At 42.5% G+C, this 21509-nt stretch overlaps 1 protein-coding gene across 2 annotated transcripts in view; it reads right to left on the bottom strand.

Annotated features, from left to right (window-relative positions):
- LOC115177928 (thrombospondin type-1 domain-containing protein 7A) overlaps positions 1-21509 on the bottom strand; it is a 98294-nt gene that overhangs the window by 14180 nt on the left and 62605 nt on the right. For both annotated transcript variants that reach the window (XM_029738925.1, XM_029738933.1), the window contains exons 9-18: positions 19423-19681; positions 15498-15613; positions 12665-12800; positions 11495-11598; positions 9901-10095; positions 9212-9478; positions 4032-4211; positions 2955-3093; positions 2569-2722; positions 264-405 (exon numbers count right to left, since the gene is read on the bottom strand). In XM_029738925.1, the coding sequence (XP_029594785.1) occupies positions 264-405; positions 2569-2722; positions 2955-3093; positions 4032-4211; positions 9212-9478; positions 9901-10095; positions 11495-11598; positions 12665-12800; positions 15498-15613; positions 19423-19681 (1692 nt within the window). The remainder of the gene's footprint in view (positions 1-263; positions 406-2568; positions 2723-2954; positions 3094-4031; positions 4212-9211; positions 9479-9900; positions 10096-11494; positions 11599-12664; positions 12801-15497; positions 15614-19422; positions 19682-21509) is intronic.

Below are 21509 nucleotides of genomic sequence, written 5' to 3'. Positions count from 1 at the left end.
AATAAATTAATATACCAAGAATTTGCTCATGCTAAGAAGCTAGTTTTGTTTCTTTTTGACCATTTTGATTGAAAACAGTCACATTAAGGTACTTAATTGTTACCCAGAAATGATTTGATATTGAGGTAAAAACGGCTGCATTGGGCCTTTAAGTACCAGTGTAAGTAGATAACCACTAATGAGGGAACGTAGCTACTTATAGACAAACTAAATGGAAGATGTCAAAGTGAGATGTTCTGCGATTCATTCGTTTTTTTTTTTACCTGTGATGTTGTAGAAATAGTGAAAGCAGTTCAGGTTCAGACTACATGGCTCCTTCTCTGTGGTGTCCGGACATTGTCTCCCAGCTCCAGGTGACCGGATGGGGTAGGCTGTCCGTTTCCTGCTGTTGTTGTAACTGCATGGCTGAAAAGTAGGCACAATTTCACGTCAACAAGGAGGGGTTGAGCAAAAAGGTGGAGGGTCGTTCATTTTTCTTATAGCGTAAATGATATACAAATCCATATTGCAGCAAGTGATAAGAATTCTACGTAGACAGATCACTGAGCTGGAACTAAGCCCTTTTTCAATGGAGAGCCCTTGCCGCCGCGATGTCCATATTTATTGAACATAAAAGTCGATTCAACTGTGTGAATTTGCAGGCTTCTGGATTATTTCCCAGTTCTTTCTCCCAGTTCTTTGTCCTAAATAAAAGTGGATTAAAATTCCATGTTCTGATGTCATGCCATTCCCAATTCCCAGGGCTGCCAACTTTTCCACATCCTCTCTACTGGCATTCCTAGAATATGGGAATTCTTAGAAATTTTGTGGAAAAACGTTGAGGATGCTTCTCGAATAGATTTTCCATCCTAACATTCCTTCCATTCCATTTACACAGTGTGAGAGTGGAAAAAACACTGCCTCTGGAATATCTCCATCGCTGTAATGTTTTATTCGTCATGAATAAAACATGGAACAAGTCCCGCTGGTACCAGCACGACTCCATGTTGAGATTGGAATTGTGGGAAGTCAGCATGTCAAGCACTTAAAGAGAATGGGGTGTGATTAACAATGGCTGGTGCCCTTTCAGGAAAACAGCAGGTGACGTCAAAACAGTTCAATCGCTCTTTTACAACCAATGAAATGTGTCAGAGGGGGAGGAGTGGACAAAGGCAGTATCCCCTGTTACTGCGGTTAACTACTGGACTACTGGTAGCCTCACAAGTTCTCAACTGGCAGCTTCATTAAATAGTACCCGCAAAACACCAGTCTCAAAGTCAACAGTGAAGAGGCAATTCCGGGATGCTGGCCTTCTCAGGCCAGGCAAGGATATGCATATTCTTGGTACCATTTCAAAGGAAACACTTTGAAGTTTGTGGAAATGTGAAAGGAATGTAGGAGAATATAACACAATAGATCTGGTAAAAGATAATACAAAGAAAAAAACAACCGTTCTTTTGTATTTTTTTTGTACCATCATGTTTGAAATGCAAGAGAAAGGCCATAATGTATTATTCCAGCCCAGGTGCAATTTAGATGTTGGCCACTAGATGGCATCAGTGTTTGTGCAAAGTTTTAGACTGATCCAATGAACCATTGCATTTCTGGTCCAAATTTTGTATCAAGACTGTCTAAATGTGCGTAATTTGTTTATTAATAACTTTTCATGTTCAAAATTGTGCACTCTCCTCAAACAATTGTATGGTATTATTTCACTGTAATAGCTACTGTAAATTGGACAGTGCAGTTAGATTAACAAGAATTGAAGCTTTCTGCCCATATCAGATATGTCTATGTCCTGGGAAATGTTCTTGTTACTTACAACCTCATGCTAATCGCATTAGCCTATGTTAGCTCAACCGTCCCGTGGAAGGGACACCGATCCCGAAGAAGTTCAGAACAACAGTTTTCAGCTGTGCTAACATAATTGCAAAATACTTTTCTAACGATCAATTAGCCTTTTAAAATGATAAACTTGGATTAGCTAACACAACGTGTCATTAGAACACAGGAGTGATGGTTGCTGATAATGGGCCTCTGTATGCCTATGTAGATATTCCATAATATTCCAGCTACAATAGTCATTAACAACATTAACAATGTCTACACTGTATTTCTGATCAATTTGACGTTATTTTAATGGACAAAAAATGTGCTTTTCTTTCAAAAACAAGGACGCTTCTAAGTGACACCCAACTTTTGAACGGTAGTGTAGTATTTATTTTTTATTATTTTTCTGCTTCTGTGGAGGAAGAAATATCATACTGTGAAAGATTCACAATCCATTTATACTAAGACAAACTCCTTATGTTAGGTTCCAGTCTCTTTCAAAAAGTGAGACATGGGTTTCACAGTTTCAATCCCAGGACTTCATATCACAGAATCAGTGGGTGAATAAAAACAAAACTATCCTACAGATCCAGGGTCAGTTCTTACCACAGACGTGTACTAGTGGTTCTTAGCAGGCTGCAGCAACTCCAGAGAGGCCAACAATTTTGTACAGATCCAGGATACCTCTTACCACAGCCATCACATACACACCATACATACATGAATAAAGATGACTGGTCTCAGACCAGTTATTCTTACCAGGCTGCAGCGGTTCCAGCTGCTCCAGTCAGAGAGGACACAGTCCTCGGGGCAGGGCAGCCGGCTTCCCCGCGTCCCCAAGGGCATGTCCTCCGGGTCACACAGGTAGTCCTCCACAGACTCAGATGGACCGTCAATAGTGTTCAGCATACACCTACGGGATTGGCCCAGAGATGTGTTCATATGACCTTACACACTCAAAACATTTTCCATTAAAATCAACTGTCAATCAAATGCAATATATACAGCATATTTACATGCATATGTTGAGGACCATGGATTTGTAGTGTGTGTGACACAACGGTCTTCATATGAGGGAGTAGAACATTGCTTGGGGTGGTTTTATTTAGCGTACAGTAGTGTGATGTAGTGAAATGGTATGGTACCTGACTTTGCGGGTCTGGACGCCCTCTCCACAGTTCTCCTTCAGGTCCAAGTTGCTGACCTTCCATACACTCCAGGGTTCAGCCACCCACACATACTGACTACAGTCACTAATACATGGCACAACCTCATACACCTGGGGGAAGGCACCAGGCAAGGGGTTTGACATGAATATGTCTATGGTTATTACCTCCGTTATCATTGAAGTTTGGGTGACAACAATAGCGTCAATGATATTACTGTGTTGAGATGATTAAGACATTACCAGAGGTGTTTTGTTAGTGCTTAGGTCTGTCCTTTTTGATCTTACCTCGCTACATCTATGAATGTTCTGTACATTACTACGCACAAAAAGAGATATTCTGTATGTGGGACATTGTTGACAATATGAATTCATAATACTGAAAAGGGTCTTACCTGGGCCTATTGTGTTCATCCGTATCCAGTGTGCATTGTGGAATGAAAGTGGCATAGATTTGGTATAATTGGTATAAATGCAAATATTTGGTATATTTTGGTATAAATGCAAATATTGAACTGCTACGATCAAACATTTGATTAATGTGACATTGTAAATAAAGGCTTCCTCCGTGAAGTCCCCTTTAGAGAATTCAAACACTGAGAAACAGATCAACATGGCTTGAATTTAATCCACTTCTCTGAATCTATTTCTATTCATATTGAAGGTAAAATATTTCACTTCTCAAATCAGGAATCAGCCAGCTCACAGGGGCATTAGTGTGGATAGTTCCATTTATAGCATCCATTCCTCTGGCTCTCTATTCTACCCAGCAAAAGCAATTTGGCAATCTAGAGAGAAAGTAACGGAAGGTAATGCAAACTGAATATTTTCATGAATATTTAATTTGTTTCTCTTTCTCCTATGTGTTTGTAATAATGTGTTTCTAACACAAAAACGGTTTTATTTATCACAAACAGTGCCTGAGAAAACAGTATTTATATTAGGAAAAAATGGCATCCATATTAGGAAGTCCCTCAGCTGTCAGACAAAATTCTTACAAGTAAACATGAACTCATTTCTACATTAGACAGTCTTGTGAGTGTTTTTTCGTGCTGTACCTGGTTGATGTGGTCCAGTTTGGGGCAGGGTCGCCCTCCGTTGTAGGGTTTCTCCCGGAGCCACTTGGAACGCACTTTTACCCCACTACCACATGACTTGCTGCAGCGGGACCAGTTGGACCACTCGCTGAGCTTACAGTCTGACGGACAGGGGATGATGCACGCCTCCTCAATGTAGCCTGCATGGAGGAGAGAGAGAGTGGTGTGAGAAGGGCCAGGAAAAGACAGGGGCCCATAGAGGCCCTCAGGAGCCCTTCCTTTCCATGGTATAGCATCTATTTCGGTCGGATTGCGATCAGGTTATGACATGTTATAAAACTTAATGGCATGTTCATGACATTTTCACGAAGGAATTAAAAGTACTGAGCAAAAATAAAGTGTTACCCATTTTGTTTTTGTTTACTATAATCGACAATAATATAATAATAAACTCTTGTGTCTTGAAAATATTGTATGTGCAACTTGGAGAAAATCCAAGGTGTACCGATATCACATGACCAGAAAACCGATACGAGCACCAACAACATGAGCAAATAATGACTCAACTGTTGATTCACAGAGACTGTCGCTTTTGTGCTAAAACAATAGAGCTCCACTCCAGGGTCTCATATGAAGCTGTTATGTAAAGTCGAAAAATGCACTTGAGCAGTGGTTTGGGTCGACTGTAAGCTTTTTCATGTAATCTATGTTTCCTCAAGTGGCTGACAGGGTCATGACATGGTAACTGGGGCTGGCTGGCTTAAGCATCTCACTCTGCTTATTACTCCTGTTTATCTGGGTCCCTACATCCCCAAGCCTGATATCCGGTGTCTGTCTCGACAAGCACACAGAGGTCGCAGGCTAATTCACTGGAAGAGGTTATCCATGTGAACCACTGGCTACATTTCAGTGGAGAACGACACTTTTCTTCTCTATGCTTTCACGAGACAGTTGTTAATGAACTGGAATGTACAGTGTATTGTATACGTTTGAGGGCTGGGTCTGAACTAAAGCTTCAGGGTTGAAGGCCTGAGGCTGTACTATTGTGCAACAGCATTTCCCTGTGGTCCCATCCAGATTTAAATGGAAAACATGTAAATCAACAAAGTGAACACGCATGGAGACACAATGAAGTGTTTGTGCATAAAATTCACTTTTTGACAACATTCTGTTTTCTTGAAGACTCTCTAGGTGCTGGATGTGTGATTGATTGGAAGCCCTGGCTACTAAACTGCTACCATTGTCAGCAGTACTTAACCCTGGAATCCTGTTCAAACATAGGAGCTCCCTGAGTGATGGGACAGACCACGTGACAGGAAGACGGGGTGGCAGGGAAAGAAGCCTCTCCGATCCCAACAAGGGTGACCCTAGTGGCACAGTGATACGCCTTACTGTCATGTGACATCACATACACCAGTGGAGGCTGGTGGGAGGAGCTATACAGCTATACAGACTCACAGACTCATTGTACAGCTATACAGCTATACAGACTCATGTAATGGCTGGAATGGATGAATGGAACGCTATCAAACACATCAAATCCATATGGAAACCACATGTTTGAGTCCATTCCATTTATTGCATTTCACAATGTAAATGGGACAATATTTTAATGTTGCACATCTTTTAGTTCTCTCATTAAACGCTTTCAATGTTTCTATATGAATTTCTATAATTTATAGTTGGTTAGAAATGTTTAATTTATAGAAATTTGGAGCTATTGACATTTAAAAATATTGTAACATACACACAGTGTGATCTACTGATGGTCCCTAACTAGCCCCTTAAGGATAACGAATGTCAAACCAAATTGACCATGGGCATTACGATTGGTCGCGTGCAGCTGCGCGTTCCTGAGTTGCTGATTACTTGGGTGGTGCCGGCTGTGGGCAGGATTGAAATAAACCCAACACAAGGAAAACGTATACGCTACCCTTCGTTCCGTGACGTACCATTGTTTTCCTAATTATCTCTCAAACCTCAGTTTGGACGTGACTGACTTTATGAGCAAAATTATCCTATTTACACTTCGTAGTAAATTTTGGCACTAGAACACATTTTTATTTGTTAACAAACTAATATCGACGCCACATAGGCTATTTTCTACCAGAGAAGTTGTTTATTGTTTATTGATTTAGCACAACCCATTGCGTTCACCAGATTTTTTTTTGCTGCATCATTTCAGCAGTTTGGAAGCGCCCCAATCATCTCTTAATACCACGGCAGCCCCTCCTCCTCCCACTACATTAGCTAACCCAAATCCTCAGCAGCACTCTCCTGCTCGTGTAGAGAAGTTCACTAGCCCTTAATAATATGTCGGCCCCCGATCGCGTCCAACTAAACCACATCACCACCACAACCTCACACACTGTGGTTACTGGTCCTTACCAACATGTCCGCCTAACTACAAGCCTTCACCAGCGCAGATTCCCACAGTGACCTCATTCCCTCTTTACCACCCATTTCCTGTCAAGCAAGGCCAAGCCTCTCAGAGCCATCCCCATAGTATATAATCATAGAAAAGGTCATGGCCGAGTTACAAAGTACAGAATCCATACCAGGAACGTTGTCAAGGTGAGGCGTGAGGTCTAAGGAGGAGGAATGGCAAGGTTCCTAATATGGATTCTGTGCACATGGTCACTAGTCAGTATCCCAACCAACACCTTTTAACCCACCATGGAGACTTGAACAATTCACATGTGAAACATTAACCCCCCAAAAATTGGGGAAACTCCATAGACTCCAACAAATCAGCAATAGATGAACTTGTTACGTCAAAGCATCACCACTTGAGTCCAAGACTTTAAAAAAGGTGAACACTAAAAGGACTGTGTATGTCGTCGCTGTGAGCAACACAGCCTTTTAGTGTTAATCCTCGCCTCTATTGATATCTGGGGGGAATAGAGATAACTACATTCGATGATCTCTATCACAGCCTGGGGAAATATGTCACCATACACACAGTGATGGAGAGGACAATGTTTCCTCTTCTATTAATATTAACCCTGATAATGGGAGGAAGATAGAGGGAGAGAGAGAGCAAGAGATATAGAGAGAGAAAAAGAGAGAGGGAGATGACCACTGTGACTGACCCAAACTTAAGGAAAGCTTTGACTATGCACAGACTCAGTGAGCATAGCCTTGCTACTGAGAAAGGCTGGCTCGCCAGAGAAGACAGGCTATGTGCACACTGCCCACAAAATGAGGTGGAAACTGAGTTGCACTTCCTAACCTCCTGCCCAATGTATGACCATATTAGAGACACATGTTTCCCTCAGATTGCACAGATGCACAAAGAATTTGAAAACAAACCCGATTTTGATAAACTCCCATGTCTACTGGGTGAAATACCACAGTGTGCCATCACAGCAGCAATATTTGTGACCTGTTGCCACAAGAAAAGGTCAACCAGTGAAGAACAAACCCCACTGTAAATACAACCCATATTTATGCTTATTTATTTTCCCTTTTGTACTTTAACCATTTGTACATCACTATAACACTGTATATATACATAATATGACATTTGAAATGTCTTTATTCTTTTGGGACTTCTGTCAGTGTAATGTTTACTGTTAATTTTTATTGTTTATTTCACTTTTGTATATTATCTACTTCACTTGCTTTGGCAATGTTAACATATGTTTCCCATGCCAATAAAGCCCCTTGAATTGAATTGAATTGAGAGAGGGAGAGAGGGAGAGAGGGAGAAAGAGAGAGCAAGAGAGAGAGAAAGAGAGAGGGAGAAAGAGAGAGCAAGAGAGAGCGAAAGAGAGAGAGAGGGAGAGAGAGAGAGAGAGAGAGAGAGAGAGAGAGAGTCAGAGAGAGAAACAGAGAGAGGGAGAGAGAGAGAGAGAGTCAGAGAGAGAAAGAGAGAGAGAGAGAGAGTCAGAGCGAGAGAAAGAGAGAGAGAGAGAGAGAGAGAGAGAGAGAGAGAGAGTCAGAGAGAGAAACAGAGAGAGGGAGAGAGAGAGAGAGAGAGTCAGAGAGAGGGAGAGAGAGAGAGAGAGAAACAGAGAGAGGGAGAGAGAGAGAGAGAGTCAGAGAGAGAAAGAGAGAGAGGGAGAGAGAGAGTCAGAGAGAGGGAGAGAGAGAGAGAGAGAGAGAGAGAGAGAGAGAGAGAGAGAGAGAGAGAGAGAGAGAGAGAGAGAGAGAGAGAGAGAGAGAGAAACAGAGAGAGGGAGAGAGAGAGAGAGAGGGAGAGAGATAGGGAAGTGATATTGGATGTATTACCACACATAATGTAATGAGACGATATGTGTAATCTCACATTATTCTAGAACACTATCAATAATTCCTTCCATAATAATATACAGTACACCTTGTCCCACAAACACACACATATTTTCTTTCCTAATACGCCCCAAAGTTGGGCTCCAGTCATACCCACTGTCAGGCTTACTAATGTGCAACTGAATCTCTGAGTCGTAGCTTAGGCTCTGTTCAGAAATGCATGACACTGATATGTTCATTTCTACATCTCGCTCTGCGCTACGGCTTATATCAGTGCATGTCTTCAAAAATGCAACTTTTCTAAAAGCAATGCGTCTGCACGTGTCAAATTAGAGATGGTATCGAGTGTTCCTTTGCGCTTCATGTTTTAAGAACATGGAGATAAGAGCGATTCAGATAAGAAAAGTTCAGACAAGAACGTTAGAGAAACGAAATCATGTCAAATTCAGTTTGAAAAAAAATTCCGTTTAAAAAATGTTAATGTTAATGAGAGTCAGAGAACTTTGAAAGTGGTGAAACAACTTCAATTCTAATACAGATATTGCAACGTTTTGTACATGCAGTGCTTACTGAATCACTGAAATCATCACGGGAGAGAAACCTAACAACCCAGTCGACCCACATCCCCTCCCTTGGCGTCAAACCAAGCACTGTAGCTGTGATTTGGGGAAGATTTGGTGCTGACAGTCATTATCAGAGATCAGGGGTCATGGTTAACGGAGCAATGCATGATGCCATTAGGTCGCACTCTCTCTGTGTGTGTATTAGTATGTGAGTATTAGTGTGTGTATTAGTGTGTGTGTATTAGTGTGTGTATTAGTGTGTGTGTATTAGTGTGTGTGTATTAGTGTGTGAGGGGCTCAGGGGGGATTACGGCTAGTCAACTTCCCCCTGGGGGGTACACACAAACACACACACACACACACACACACACACACAACCCACACCCCCAACAACTCCAGCCCACCGTGGCTGTTGCATCGTGAGGTCTCCACCAGTCTGTTGTCCTGGTCGTAACACACCATGGCCTGGTAGCGGTAACCCTGGCCACACTCCTTGACGTTCCCCTGGACCTTCATGCCCAGGAGGCTCTCCACCCGGTCTCCCCCGGCCAGGATGCAGTCGGACCAGTTGCCCACGGGCTGGGCGTTGTACTTGTCACACGGGCAGTACTGGGTCTCGCTCAGAGGGTACATCTGGGTGTTCTTACACTTGTCCTTCTTCTTGCTTCTCCCTGGGGTGGAGAGAGGATAGGGGTTAGTAGGTATGAAGGTTGTGTTTGTGTGTGTCTGCCTGCCTGCCTGCCTGTCTGTCATGTGTAATTTAAAAGCCGAACTCCATCCTGTCACTAGGCATTAATATGCATCATTATGTTCTCATTGAGTAACATGTAAATATTCCACATCCAGATTAATTGGACCAGACCTCGTTAAAATTCTCAGGCTGCTCCCCAGAACAAGAGACTTGATCTAATAGTTGCTAATACCATCTATGCTGCACCCTAGCAGGCTACATGCTACTTACCCTTCTCGCAAGGTCATAGCGTAAACTAAATCAGTCATGCTGCTTATAAGCTATAGAACTTCCTTAATGGACTGCCACTGTGCAAAGGTGCGATACTGCCAAAAGTCCACACATTTTGTTACTATTCCTCACCTACAAGTAACCTCTTCCTGGTTCGGACCCCCACACAGTCAGCTGTGCAGGACGAGAACTTGGACCAGTTGGTGAACTGGCAATCGTCCTGGCATGGGAGCTGGCACCGCTGAGTGATGGGGGGCATGGTGTTGGCAAACTTCAGACACTCTCCAATGTCTGCCTGCACTCCGTCCAGCTGGCGACAGGACACGGCTGTGGGGGGAAATCAAAGGCACAGTGTCCCTTAGAGGGTTGGTGGCCATTTTGTCTGGGTCACAGAGATTTAGCAGGAATGGAGGCATTGATTGGTTCGGTAGGGTTGCAGAAAAGGTGTACTATGTAATACAGGGTGGTTGTCAGTTGAACACAGCCTCAGGCAGCCAGTTTGTTTATACTGCCAGTATAAACAACTCAGACGGAAGAGTTATGGTAAAATATAAATAACAATCAATACAGGTCGATGTTAATATGTCAAATATGTTGTGTTTTGATTAAAAGGACATTACTGGAGATATTGCAATATGTGCTTTTCGTTATGCTGTAGACACTCAAGATAAGATTATTTTTCTACCCCAAAGTAACCTACAAGCAGAGTTCTGCTCAAACTCCCTTGGGCCTCTGGTGACTCTATACGTTTGGATTGCTGTACTCTGTTGATATGTGTGGGGTTGTTTGTGGTGGCATGTGTGTTGACAGTGAGTGTGACTGGCGGTCAGGAGTGTTCCAGGTCCCTCCAGGTACACAGCAGTGAGACGCTGTGATAAGCTGTGAGACGCCCCTGGGGTAAAGAGGCACTATGTCTCAGCATGTCTCAGAGAATGACAAACAGTGACCTGGATTCTTTAGAGCCCAGGGAATGTTAATGTCTACTATCACAGGCTATGAGAGTCAGCCCAACACTACAGGAGGATTGTGGATGTCAGATCATTTGTATCAAGAAAAGGAAATTGTAACGTGTCTCTTTCCATTTATGCACATTAGCACAACATTGCCACTGATAATAGTTCTCCATTGAAGCTATACAACAATGGAATTATTATGTGACCTGAAAAAAAAACACTTTTACAATTCTTTGTAGTACAGCTTCTTTTATCTACAGTAGGCGAGCCGTTCCTGTACGCAGATAAAAAGTATGCTTCGATATGCTGTCGTATGGTGTTTGCTTACAATTGAAACATATTTACAGGTTGTAGTTAGCCAGAGGGGGAATGTAGCAGTTCTCCCAAATGGAGCTGTGATTAAACCTGCATGAAAAGAGCCTAAGGTACCTGGGTACTAAGAAACACCAACTGTCTCAAGCAATGTGGATGCCTAGTCATGAACACATTGACATCCTAAATTCACTGAGGGGTGACAAACGGGGTCCTCAGTGCTGTGGGGAGTGTCAACCCCAGTTCACGTCTTCGTCTAAAGAGGGGAATTTGACAAGTGGCTTAAGAAGCACAATTTGCCTCCCCTAACCTTGCCAAATCCATCTGTTTTCTCCTGGCTGAGATTCAGAGGCCACAAAGAATGTCATTTTCATTGTGGATGTTTAAATTGGATAGAAGAGAAAGTAATAGAAGGGGATTTGTGAAGGAAAAAAAGAGACGGTTAAAGGATGTCCTTTCACCTCTTGTTTGAAGACCTGGTCCACATGTCTCCTGAGCCCCTGGGCTGTCCTCCCTGATGTACCATGGCACCAATTGACACCTTCTCCATTTGTGTGACTTCCACCTGCAACAGAGGAAGTATTGTGATGATGATGATTGTGATAATGATAGTGATGTTGAACGTGATTATGATCATCAAGTCAATGTCAACATAATCATTAAAATCATCATATTCAACATTAACATTAACAGCAGACAGTAGAGGTAATTAGTGTATAATACCAATACACTTTATGAGTAAGAGTTGCTAACGATAGTAGCAATAGTATCACCATTGGTGTAATCATATCCATGTACAGTGACTTCCGAAAGTATTCATACCCCTTGACTTATTCCCATATTGTTGTGTTACATCCTGAATTCAGAATAGAGTAAATCATTTTTTTCTCTCACACATCTGCACACAATACCCCATAATGACAAAGTGAAAACATATTTGTAGACATTTTTGTACATTTATTGAAAATGAAATGACAGAAATATCTCATTGACATAAGTATTCACACCCCAATACATGTCAGAATGACCTTAGGAAGCGATTACAGATGTGAGTCTTTCTGGGTAAGTCTCTAAGAGCTTTGGACACCTGGATTGTACAATATTTGCACATGATTCTTTTTAAAATATCCAAGCTCTGTCAAGTTGGTTGTTGATCATTGCTAGACAGCAATGTTCAAGTCTTGCCATAGATTTTCTAGCCGATTTAAGTCAAAACTGTAACTTGGCCACTAAGGAACATTCCATGCTGTCTTGGTAAGCAACTCCAGTGTACATTTGACCTTGTGTTTTCGGTTAATGTCTTCTTGCTGGGTCCATGCAACTTATTATGTAACTTGTTAAGCACGTTTTTACTACTGAACTTATTTAGGCTCGCCATAACAAGGGGGTTGAATACTTATTGACTCAAGACATTTTAGCTTTTCATTTTTTATTAATTTGTAAAAATGTCTAAAAACATAATTCCACGTTGACATTAGGGGGTATTGTGTGTAGATCAGTGACGCACAGTCTAAATGTAATCAATTTTAAAATTCAGGCTGTAAAACAACAAAATATGGGAAAAGTCAAGGGGTGTGAATACATTCTGAAAGCACTGTATAACTGTCAGTACTCTTGGTACTGTGCTGTACCTGTAACCAGGGCAGACTTTAGGAGCCTCACAGTCTTTCTCCTCCTCCAGCACCTCAGGACAGTCTTGGCCCCCGTTGGCTGGCAGCTGGAGGATGACGCGGTTTCTTGACTGCTTCTTCTTCTGAATGTTACCAGCTGCCAAAGCAAATGGAGTACATGGAGCGTTACTTTAATTCTATATTATAATTCGATTTTCAAACACCGGAAATGTGTCACAGTCCCAAAACCTGTCTGGCTCAGTGTTGGACTGTCTGTCACAGTGTACGCCTCTCTCACTCATGGAGAGTGAAGTAGAGCTAGGGCTAGTTCACAAGGTTATGCGACTTTCCCCCTCACTGCGGCGCTAGATAGAACTTAGTGGAATAACGCAGATCTATGAAAAAAGAATCTATGTTCTTTCACAGAGAACAAGCTTTATTCGGGAAGCTCATTCGATTGTGAGATAAATTTGGGTCGTGGGATCACAATTCTTACCTTTTCTAAGATCTCTGCCAAGCAGGGAGGAAAAATCTACCCAGGACTTACTGCACATGCAACAACACATGCACGAGGGAACTCCTCATTAACACTACACTGTCACCGGCAGTTTTGTAAATACATTAGGACATCATCCTTTTACTATATTGTCAGAAGCATCATCAGACCTTGGTAGTAGCCTATTTCATATCTCTCTCTCAATGCATTTCTTTGGAAACCAAGCAGACGCTTGAGAAACATGGATAAATGTCTAATTCTGATGTGAGACTGTGAGAGCTGGTAGCTTTTATGAGCTCGAGAAATGTAGCAAACTTTCCCCCACCTTTTAGATAAGAAAATATCCGTCTACCATCCATCCAAATCAAATAATTACGTGTCCGCCTTTGTCTTTCTAAACGTTCACTCACGTAGCCTATTCCATGATATGGGATAATCCGAAGAGCAACACAGCAGCTGTTGATTGCCGGTGATCATCATTCATCACATAGCCTTTGCTATATCTAATCAACACCCAATTTTCAAAGAGTATGGTATTTGATGCAAACATATAAAAATACTTTTGCATTTGATTAAATCACATCACATTCTCTTGTTCACTCAAGGAAGGCAATTTGGCCCTGGCTTGCCAACGAAATATGCAATTTCACTGTCATTACAGAACGTAGATTATTTTTGTAGATTTGCGTTATTCCACAAAGTTCTATCTAGCGCTGCAGTGAGGGGGAGGGTCGCATAACCTTGTGACCTAGCCCTAGCTCTACTTCACTCTCCCTGATTGAGAGAGGCGTACACTGTGACAGACAGTCCAACACTGAGCCAGACAGGTTTAGGTACTTTGACAAATTTCAGAAATTTGCCGTTGTTCCCTTTTAAATTACTTTGAGACATTCCATGTCAAACTGACATATTCAGGGCAGAGTGGGCGAATGTTGACTGCTTTATAGTTGCAGTAAAATCAACATAGTCGTCAAGTCCAAATCTAATGATGAAGCAACATCAACAAGATGGATGCTTTCTCCACGATCAGCGGTATTCCCAATAGACACACCCGTTGAATAAATACAATTAAGAACTATAAAGTTCTGCCAGAGCTCTGACTATAGACCAGTGGCTCTCAATCCTGGTCCTGGGGACCCAAATGGGTGCACATTTTTGTTTTTGCCCTAGCACTACACACCTGATTAAAATAATCAACTCATAATCCGGCTTGGATGAATTGAATCCGGTGTGTCGTACTAGGGCAAAAACAAAAACGTGCACCCCTTTGGGTCCCCAGGACCAGGATTTGAGAACCACTGATCTAGACTGATTAAGATGTAGTTTTATGGTCCAGGACTGGCGAATCATATTATATGAGTGCATTACAGGCTCTGTGTATCCCTGACCTTTAGTTTCAACCAGTGTGGGTAGGTGGCGGGTCATCCTATACAGCAGGAGAACATCAGCACTTCTATCAAAATATACGGCTGCGACTGTGTGTGGCGAGGGCCAAAGATTTATGCTCTCATGACAAATAAAGAGGTCATCAAAATCTGAACGATGATGATTTCATCCCATAAATCAATGTAATATATTCAACAATGTCCTCCAGCTGTGGCCAGGGCTGTCTGACAAAGGTGACCTGGTCTGAAGGCGTTTTTTATTACAGCATGAAAACAACAATAACAACAACGTGGCACCCTGTCACTTGTAGCCTCAGGCTAGTATGTTTTCTGGGTTGCACTAAACTAGGTCATCTTAAGGTCATCCTACATGTCAATCTGTCAAATGAAATATCCGTAATGAAACGAGAGTAATACAATTTAAGGAAACTGTAATGAGTCATTTACATTGCATGCATCACCCAATTGGGGCCAGTTTCCTTATTCGTCCCAGTTTTACATTGGTTTATAATATAAATGATCTCCAAATGATGCTTCATGATAACAGCTGACATGCATAATATTCATCCGAGCAGTTGGATAAGCAAGACATTCCTTTTAGGAGAGCATTTTTGGTCCATAGTTCTTAGTTCCCAAGAGACTTACAATGAACAGGTACAGATGTATGATATTAATTTGAGCCAGTTTGCTACAGCAGGAAAATAATCCTGCAGCAACAGAAAATGTGAATTATTATTATGTAAATTATAATTAATAGACATTTTTTGTAGGGGTTGATATGTTTTTCGTAATGGAAAATGAAGTCTGAAATTTCTGTGGAAATTATAAACTTTCGAAGCCTTTTTAAGCCTCAAATACACCACATAGCAGGTACGTTCTCCTGCAACAGGGCGATCAAATGAAGATCCTACATCTGTAGGGTTGTTATTTGTGTGCATGTCTTTGCACAGTAGCTTGAATTCTTCTTTCATACCTGCATCACAGGTGGGAGAGCACTGGGACCAGTCGCTGAAAGGGGTGAGGATGCAGTCCTTCTTACAGGGCATTCGACAGGGCCGCACTGTACCTGGACGAGGACTCTCAGGACATCTACATGGTAAACATACACACACGACTGGTAACACATGCAAACATATAGCTGGTAACACACAGACGCAGGCTTCTCACTTTGGCTGCAGGAATTCAAATGACTCATCCGATTGGCCAAGAGCCATGGAGCTATCGAGGGACAGTGGTAGATTCTTGGCTTAGAAGATAGTCCTCTCAGAAAGTACGGTAACCTGCTTGGCTTCCTACTATGTTGTTTTTTTGTTGTTGTAAAACCACTTGGCTTTTACAGAGAGAAATCCAGTGTTTTCTGAAGCACAAACTAGGACCACAGGAAGCAACTGTCTGTTAAGAAGTCCTATATTTTATGTCCATGTCAATCTATGGTACCACTGACAGATAAGGAAAGAGAAGATCATCTTATGTTTAATGTAGGGCAATGTAAACATTACCTACGGTATACGGCTTTGGCAGCCTTTGTTAATATTCATTCCTCTTAAATGGAGAATCTGCATTTAATTCCTCCAGGCTAGATTCAGTTCACTATAGATAAGACCCTCCATGAGAATCCTTCCCGTTTTAAATTGATTCTATTACTGGACGATAATCCATTAGATCGCTGGGATTGTGGTTGGAGCTGGTCTTCATATTTAACGGACAAAGGGTTATATGTAATCTTCAGCCTATCGTTAGTTATAAGTACCTCTGATCCCCAGTGAATGGCCACTGGATGAAGATAAACGGGGGGAAATTGTCGGTCTAAAAGACATCAAGTAATCTGATTTTTCGGAACATGGGCTCTCCTGGGGCTTTTTAAGTGACGTTCCGGCTTTATTTCCTCATCCTGTTGCTGAGATAGCATAGACAGCCTAGCTAGCGCTGATCATCTGGCTCAGATTTACACACTGGGAGTAGGAGCACTGTCTTTCTTCTGCGGTTGCTCCACTTGTTAGCACCGTGTCGTCAGGGAGAAATAGGGTGCCTCACACGCACAATGTAATAATGCAGCAGGCAGCCATGCGAAGAGAGGAGAGATTTATGTTTAATACCAATAGAGAGAGAGAGCTAAATCCCTCTTTAGTGAGACAAATCCTCTGGCACGTTCGTACACTGTTTCGACACTCCAAAGCAGTGCTCATGGACGGAGAACAGAGAGCTGCTGATGATGATAAATATGGGTCAGGCTTGGATCAAATCAGTTTCTTATTTCCTCTTTGGGTTTAAAGAGTTCACACAGATGAACTGCATTAACAACAGGTGTAACGGTCATGGGAACAACCTGTTTAAGGACAAGCTACTTGAAAGACTTCAAAAGAGAAGCCTACAGGTAGTAATCATCTAGGCAAAACAATAAACGATGAGACACAACAACATGACCCAGATTGAGCTGAGCATTAAGCACCTCACTACACCTCACAGAACTAACGCTGAATGCCTCCCAGCAGACAGAAACATCCCAACTGTTCCTTTTCAGCTTTAACGACGTTCCAGACGAAACCCAGTCAAATACGAGACACAGCAACATGACCCAGATTGAGTGGTTGACCCGAGCACTTACCTACCTCGCATAACTAACGCTTAACTAACGCTGAACTGACGCTGGACTAATGCTCCAGCAGACAGAAACATTCCTACTGTTCTCTTTTGAATTGTATTTTAGGCCAGGTGTAACGATAGGTATTATGCGAATTTGGATGCTAAAAATGTAATTACATTCTCATTGGAAAAAAACAAAACCCGGCCATGTTGATGGCCAGAACACAAAACCGACGCCACAGAAAACTCAGTCTTCACTCCTATTGAAGTACGCAGACTTTTCGACTAGTCATTAGATTATCCAATTAAAGCATCCTCTGGTTTTAGCCGACTTGTTATTCCCTGCTAGTGTTATCGAGTCTTAACGATCTTTAAACGTAATGATTTGTAGTGAGGCAAGAAACACAACATTTACTCTGAGTCTGTCCCACAGCACATCATTAAGGAGAGTCTGCTAGGGTAATGTCACTGTTCTGCTATTTGCTATTATCGCTTCAATAATCTGTTCGGCAAGAGATTCTTCAAAACGAGCATACTGTGTGGTTGAACAGAGAGCGAAGAAACATTGCAACCCACAACATTTTAACAGCCTGCAAAAGGCACACAAAGCCTGGCACAAAATGATAAGCACTAATTAAATTCAGTATTAAAAAGTACAACAGCAAATAAAACATCATTTGTTTCATATTCGGGGAGAAAACAGCTCCGGCTTTGCGTACGTTTCTTTGGCCTCTGTCTCGACAGCTTTCGACCATCTGTCACTGTCATCCACAGGGACTAAACACAGTCATCGTTAGGACACATTCGCGTAATTGACTACGACTGTCAAACGCTATCACAATTATTCATCCCAACTCCTTTTCCGACAGTCCAAGTAAGCGTCAGTGCGGTCATACAAACGTATCGAATGTCAATCCCCATGCAAATTGTCACAATCAATAAACCAAGATGTTTTAGTTCCAAATCCCACTGCAGTACTCTGTATATAGACTGATAGAAGCGTATGCCTGAGGGAGTGACATATTTGTCTCCGAGAGTCTCTCTTCTCTATTGGGCTTTGACAGTGTGTGTGGTGACACTGTGTGAGGTTCACTGCCTCGGGGTGTGTGAAGATAGCTCTGAGCCCTCTGTGAGTGAGCTGGAGCACATCTGCATACACACCAGCGAGGCAGACGTGTGTTGTTCGCTCCGCCGGGTTCCCGGGGGAGCAATCAAACCTACCTGCCAAGTAGGATGGTGGGAAGAGAAGACACAGGTGGAAAAACAACAACTAGAGACCATGTCAAGTCACAATGCAGCGCACTGAGTGCAGGCAGGGTGAAACCACCTCTACACTGAAGCTAGATAGCTGGTGGGCTTAGTGGTTCAGTTTCGAGATGAGTCCACACCATCTCTCCCAAGCAAATGGAAAAGATTGGCACCAATTGGACATGGACGCACCCTGACATAAGACCACTTTTGAAGTCTTACAATGACTGACAAATATTGATTTTAGAATGAACTATCCCTTCACAACAAAGGACTTAAAGACAAAGCACTGAGAGAAGGCACTTTTGGAGCTTTGCCAGCTTTAGCGGTCTTAACCTAATCCACCATGACAGGGGGCAGCCTCTTTAAGAGCAACAGTGGCTTGAAAGAATGCAAAACATGCAGGAAAGTCATTTCATAACAAAGGCAAAATACAGTGGCCTTAAAAGGACATGGACTCCATAGCAAAGCCTATAATGGCCCAGCACCTTGGACTGGGAGGTTTTATCCTGCCAGGTGAAAGTTACTTCAGGACCTTGGATAGCAGATCCGTAAACCGTAGACTTACGGTTAAGATTTCTGGATCTTAAATACAGCAAGTTAATTCGTTAAATAAACATAACATCCCACCTAGATAAGCCTAGCAAAGCAAATCGGCACCCCATGCAAGAGCACAACTTTAGGCTAACTGTAAAGTAAACTTATTGATGCATTTTGAGGCTGCGGTGTATGTTCTGCATTGCAAACCATAGACATCCTGCATCTCTCGTCTTGTGGTGATTTAATTGCCTCAAAGAATCAAAGCCACTTAATTACTGTCATTATCATCAGTGGGAAATTACACAGGCCTAAATGAACACGGTTAATTAGCCTGTTTGGGACGGCACATATATTTATTTATCTGGGTTTGCCTGTGGAGTAGAGATAGGGCTTGAGAGCTGCTCTTCATACTGTATGACTTCTTGTCATACCTTTCTAACTAACTTTCTAACTCTCTCTCTCTCACACACACACACAGACACACACACTCAAGCACGCGTACACACCTAGGGCCTAAATGTTCTTACTTCTTGGGCGGCACCTGTCCCACGTTGACCCGGACACAGATGACCTTGCGTGTCTGCATGCCCTGGGAGCAGGGGCCCTGCCCACTGGTGTTGGGGCCGGCAGCAGACCTGGGGCCAGTGGTGGTGTTGAGGGCTGAGGCTGAGGGGTCTTCAGTACAGGGGCCCCAGGGGCCAGTCTGCCAGTGGTACACCGTACATGCATGCTCGTTGCAGTTACGCACCTCCTGCAGGGAACTGCTGTTGGGGCACATGCCACCACCTAGGAACATGCACGCACACATGCACACGCACAAACAAATGCACACACATAGAAAGGGCAAGCTGATGAGTTACTTGATAGAGGTTCGGCATCGTGCACAACGACAGTGCAACATATAAAAAGCAATACGTTCAAATTCTCTACAACACCACACACATATACAGGGTAGTCCCAATGTCATCAGTTAGGGAGGCTCTGGCTTATACACGAAGCCCTTATTAAATAATGACAGATTCTGCCATAACAAAGTCTGAAAGATTTAGCCAATTACTGATAGTGACAGTCCATGATGGTGTTGAAAGGCTTGACCTCCCCCGGTGATTGACAATGTATTTTAATCCTCCAGCCCACTTTGAGGCTCAGACGATTCATCTCCTCCTACTGCTAGTTGCAAGTCTGATTACCAACCCACTTCTCCACCTCTGTTCGATTTACAACATCCAACACATCCAACATCACTCTGTCCCTTCCTCACCTCTCTCTATCTCTCTCTCGCTCTCTCTCATGCGCTCTCTCTCTCTCTCTTCTGTCTGTCAGTCACTCTCTCTCTCATCTCTGCTCAGTGGAGGCAGGTGGGTTGCTTCAGAGCCCTTAGTGCTTCAGAGTAATTGCAGACACTTACAGGTTTGGGCAGTGATGAAGGGGCATTGTGGGACTGTAAGTCCTCCACACCTGCAACATCCTGAGATGAAAACCAACCTATTCCATAATGAGCAGCAGTGGTGTTGTTCACAGGCCAGTCTATGTGGAATGCCAACTCAGACTAATCTAAACCTGATGGCAAATGAGCAGACCTCCTCCTCCTTCCTTTCTGCTGACTAACCATGTCGGTTTGCTGGATCTGCCAATAGCGTAAACTAACCAGACAAATAAGCCACAGATGTTGCCCAGACTGACCTAGAAAAGTGGTTTGGGTTGGGCAGAGGTAAAGGTCTACGTCGATTCTACAGGGAGTTGTAGTGGATGATTTATGAATGGTGAAGCAACATCAGTCCAGTCTTATTGTGACAAGTGGGATCGCTTTACTGCTACTCAACGGATGCGGCTCATAGAATATGGGTTCATTCATGTTTGCGGTATGAATTTCATCACTTTTCTGACTTATTCATAAAATGTACTCGGAAAGACATCCATAATGTATTGGGTGTCTGAGCTAGCGCGGTTACATTTAGTATGCGGATTATGACATGCTGGAGCTTGGGATCACCTAACAGACGGCACACTTGCCTGCTAAAATATCTATCTTTTGGGAGGTATTCTTCGAGAGTAAAAGGCAAAAAAAAAGTATTGAAGTAGCATACATAATGATGTGAAGACTTTCCACATTGGTGGGGAAGAAAACCAATCAGAAAAAATTTAAAGGGCCAATATGCAGTGTCTGTATCCATTTTTGGACTTATAAATGAATGATATGTACCGACTAGAAGAATATAACTTAAAAAATGCCTAATAAACTTAGTTTAACTGTCGTACCCCATCAGAACCTAAATTCTAAGCTTGTTTTACTCCAATGTTTATAAACAAAGTAAATGTAAACAAACACTGTACAGCCTCAAAACAGGTTTAAAACCATAATTTTGATATAATGGATAATCAATCCTTGCATCCATAGCTCTGTCTATACATTTTAGAGTGGTTACATTTCTCCAGCCTCATCCTGCAGCGTTTCACTGAAACAGTGACGGGGAGTACACTTTTTTATTGTTTCAACAATGATTTGTCCCTTTAAATCATCTACCCAACTCTCTACGCTTACGATATCTACTACTCATCACCTGCTACTACTACTACTACTACTACTACTACTACTACTACTACTACTACTGCT

The sequence above is a fragment of the Salmo trutta genome, chromosome 3 (assembly GCF_901001165.1).
Source record: "Salmo trutta chromosome 3, fSalTru1.1, whole genome shotgun sequence".
Classification (NCBI taxonomy): domain Eukaryota; kingdom Metazoa; phylum Chordata; class Actinopteri; order Salmoniformes; family Salmonidae; genus Salmo; species Salmo trutta.
The sequence above is the reverse complement of the archived record's forward strand: the minus strand, read 5'-3'. Positions and strand labels throughout refer to the sequence as shown.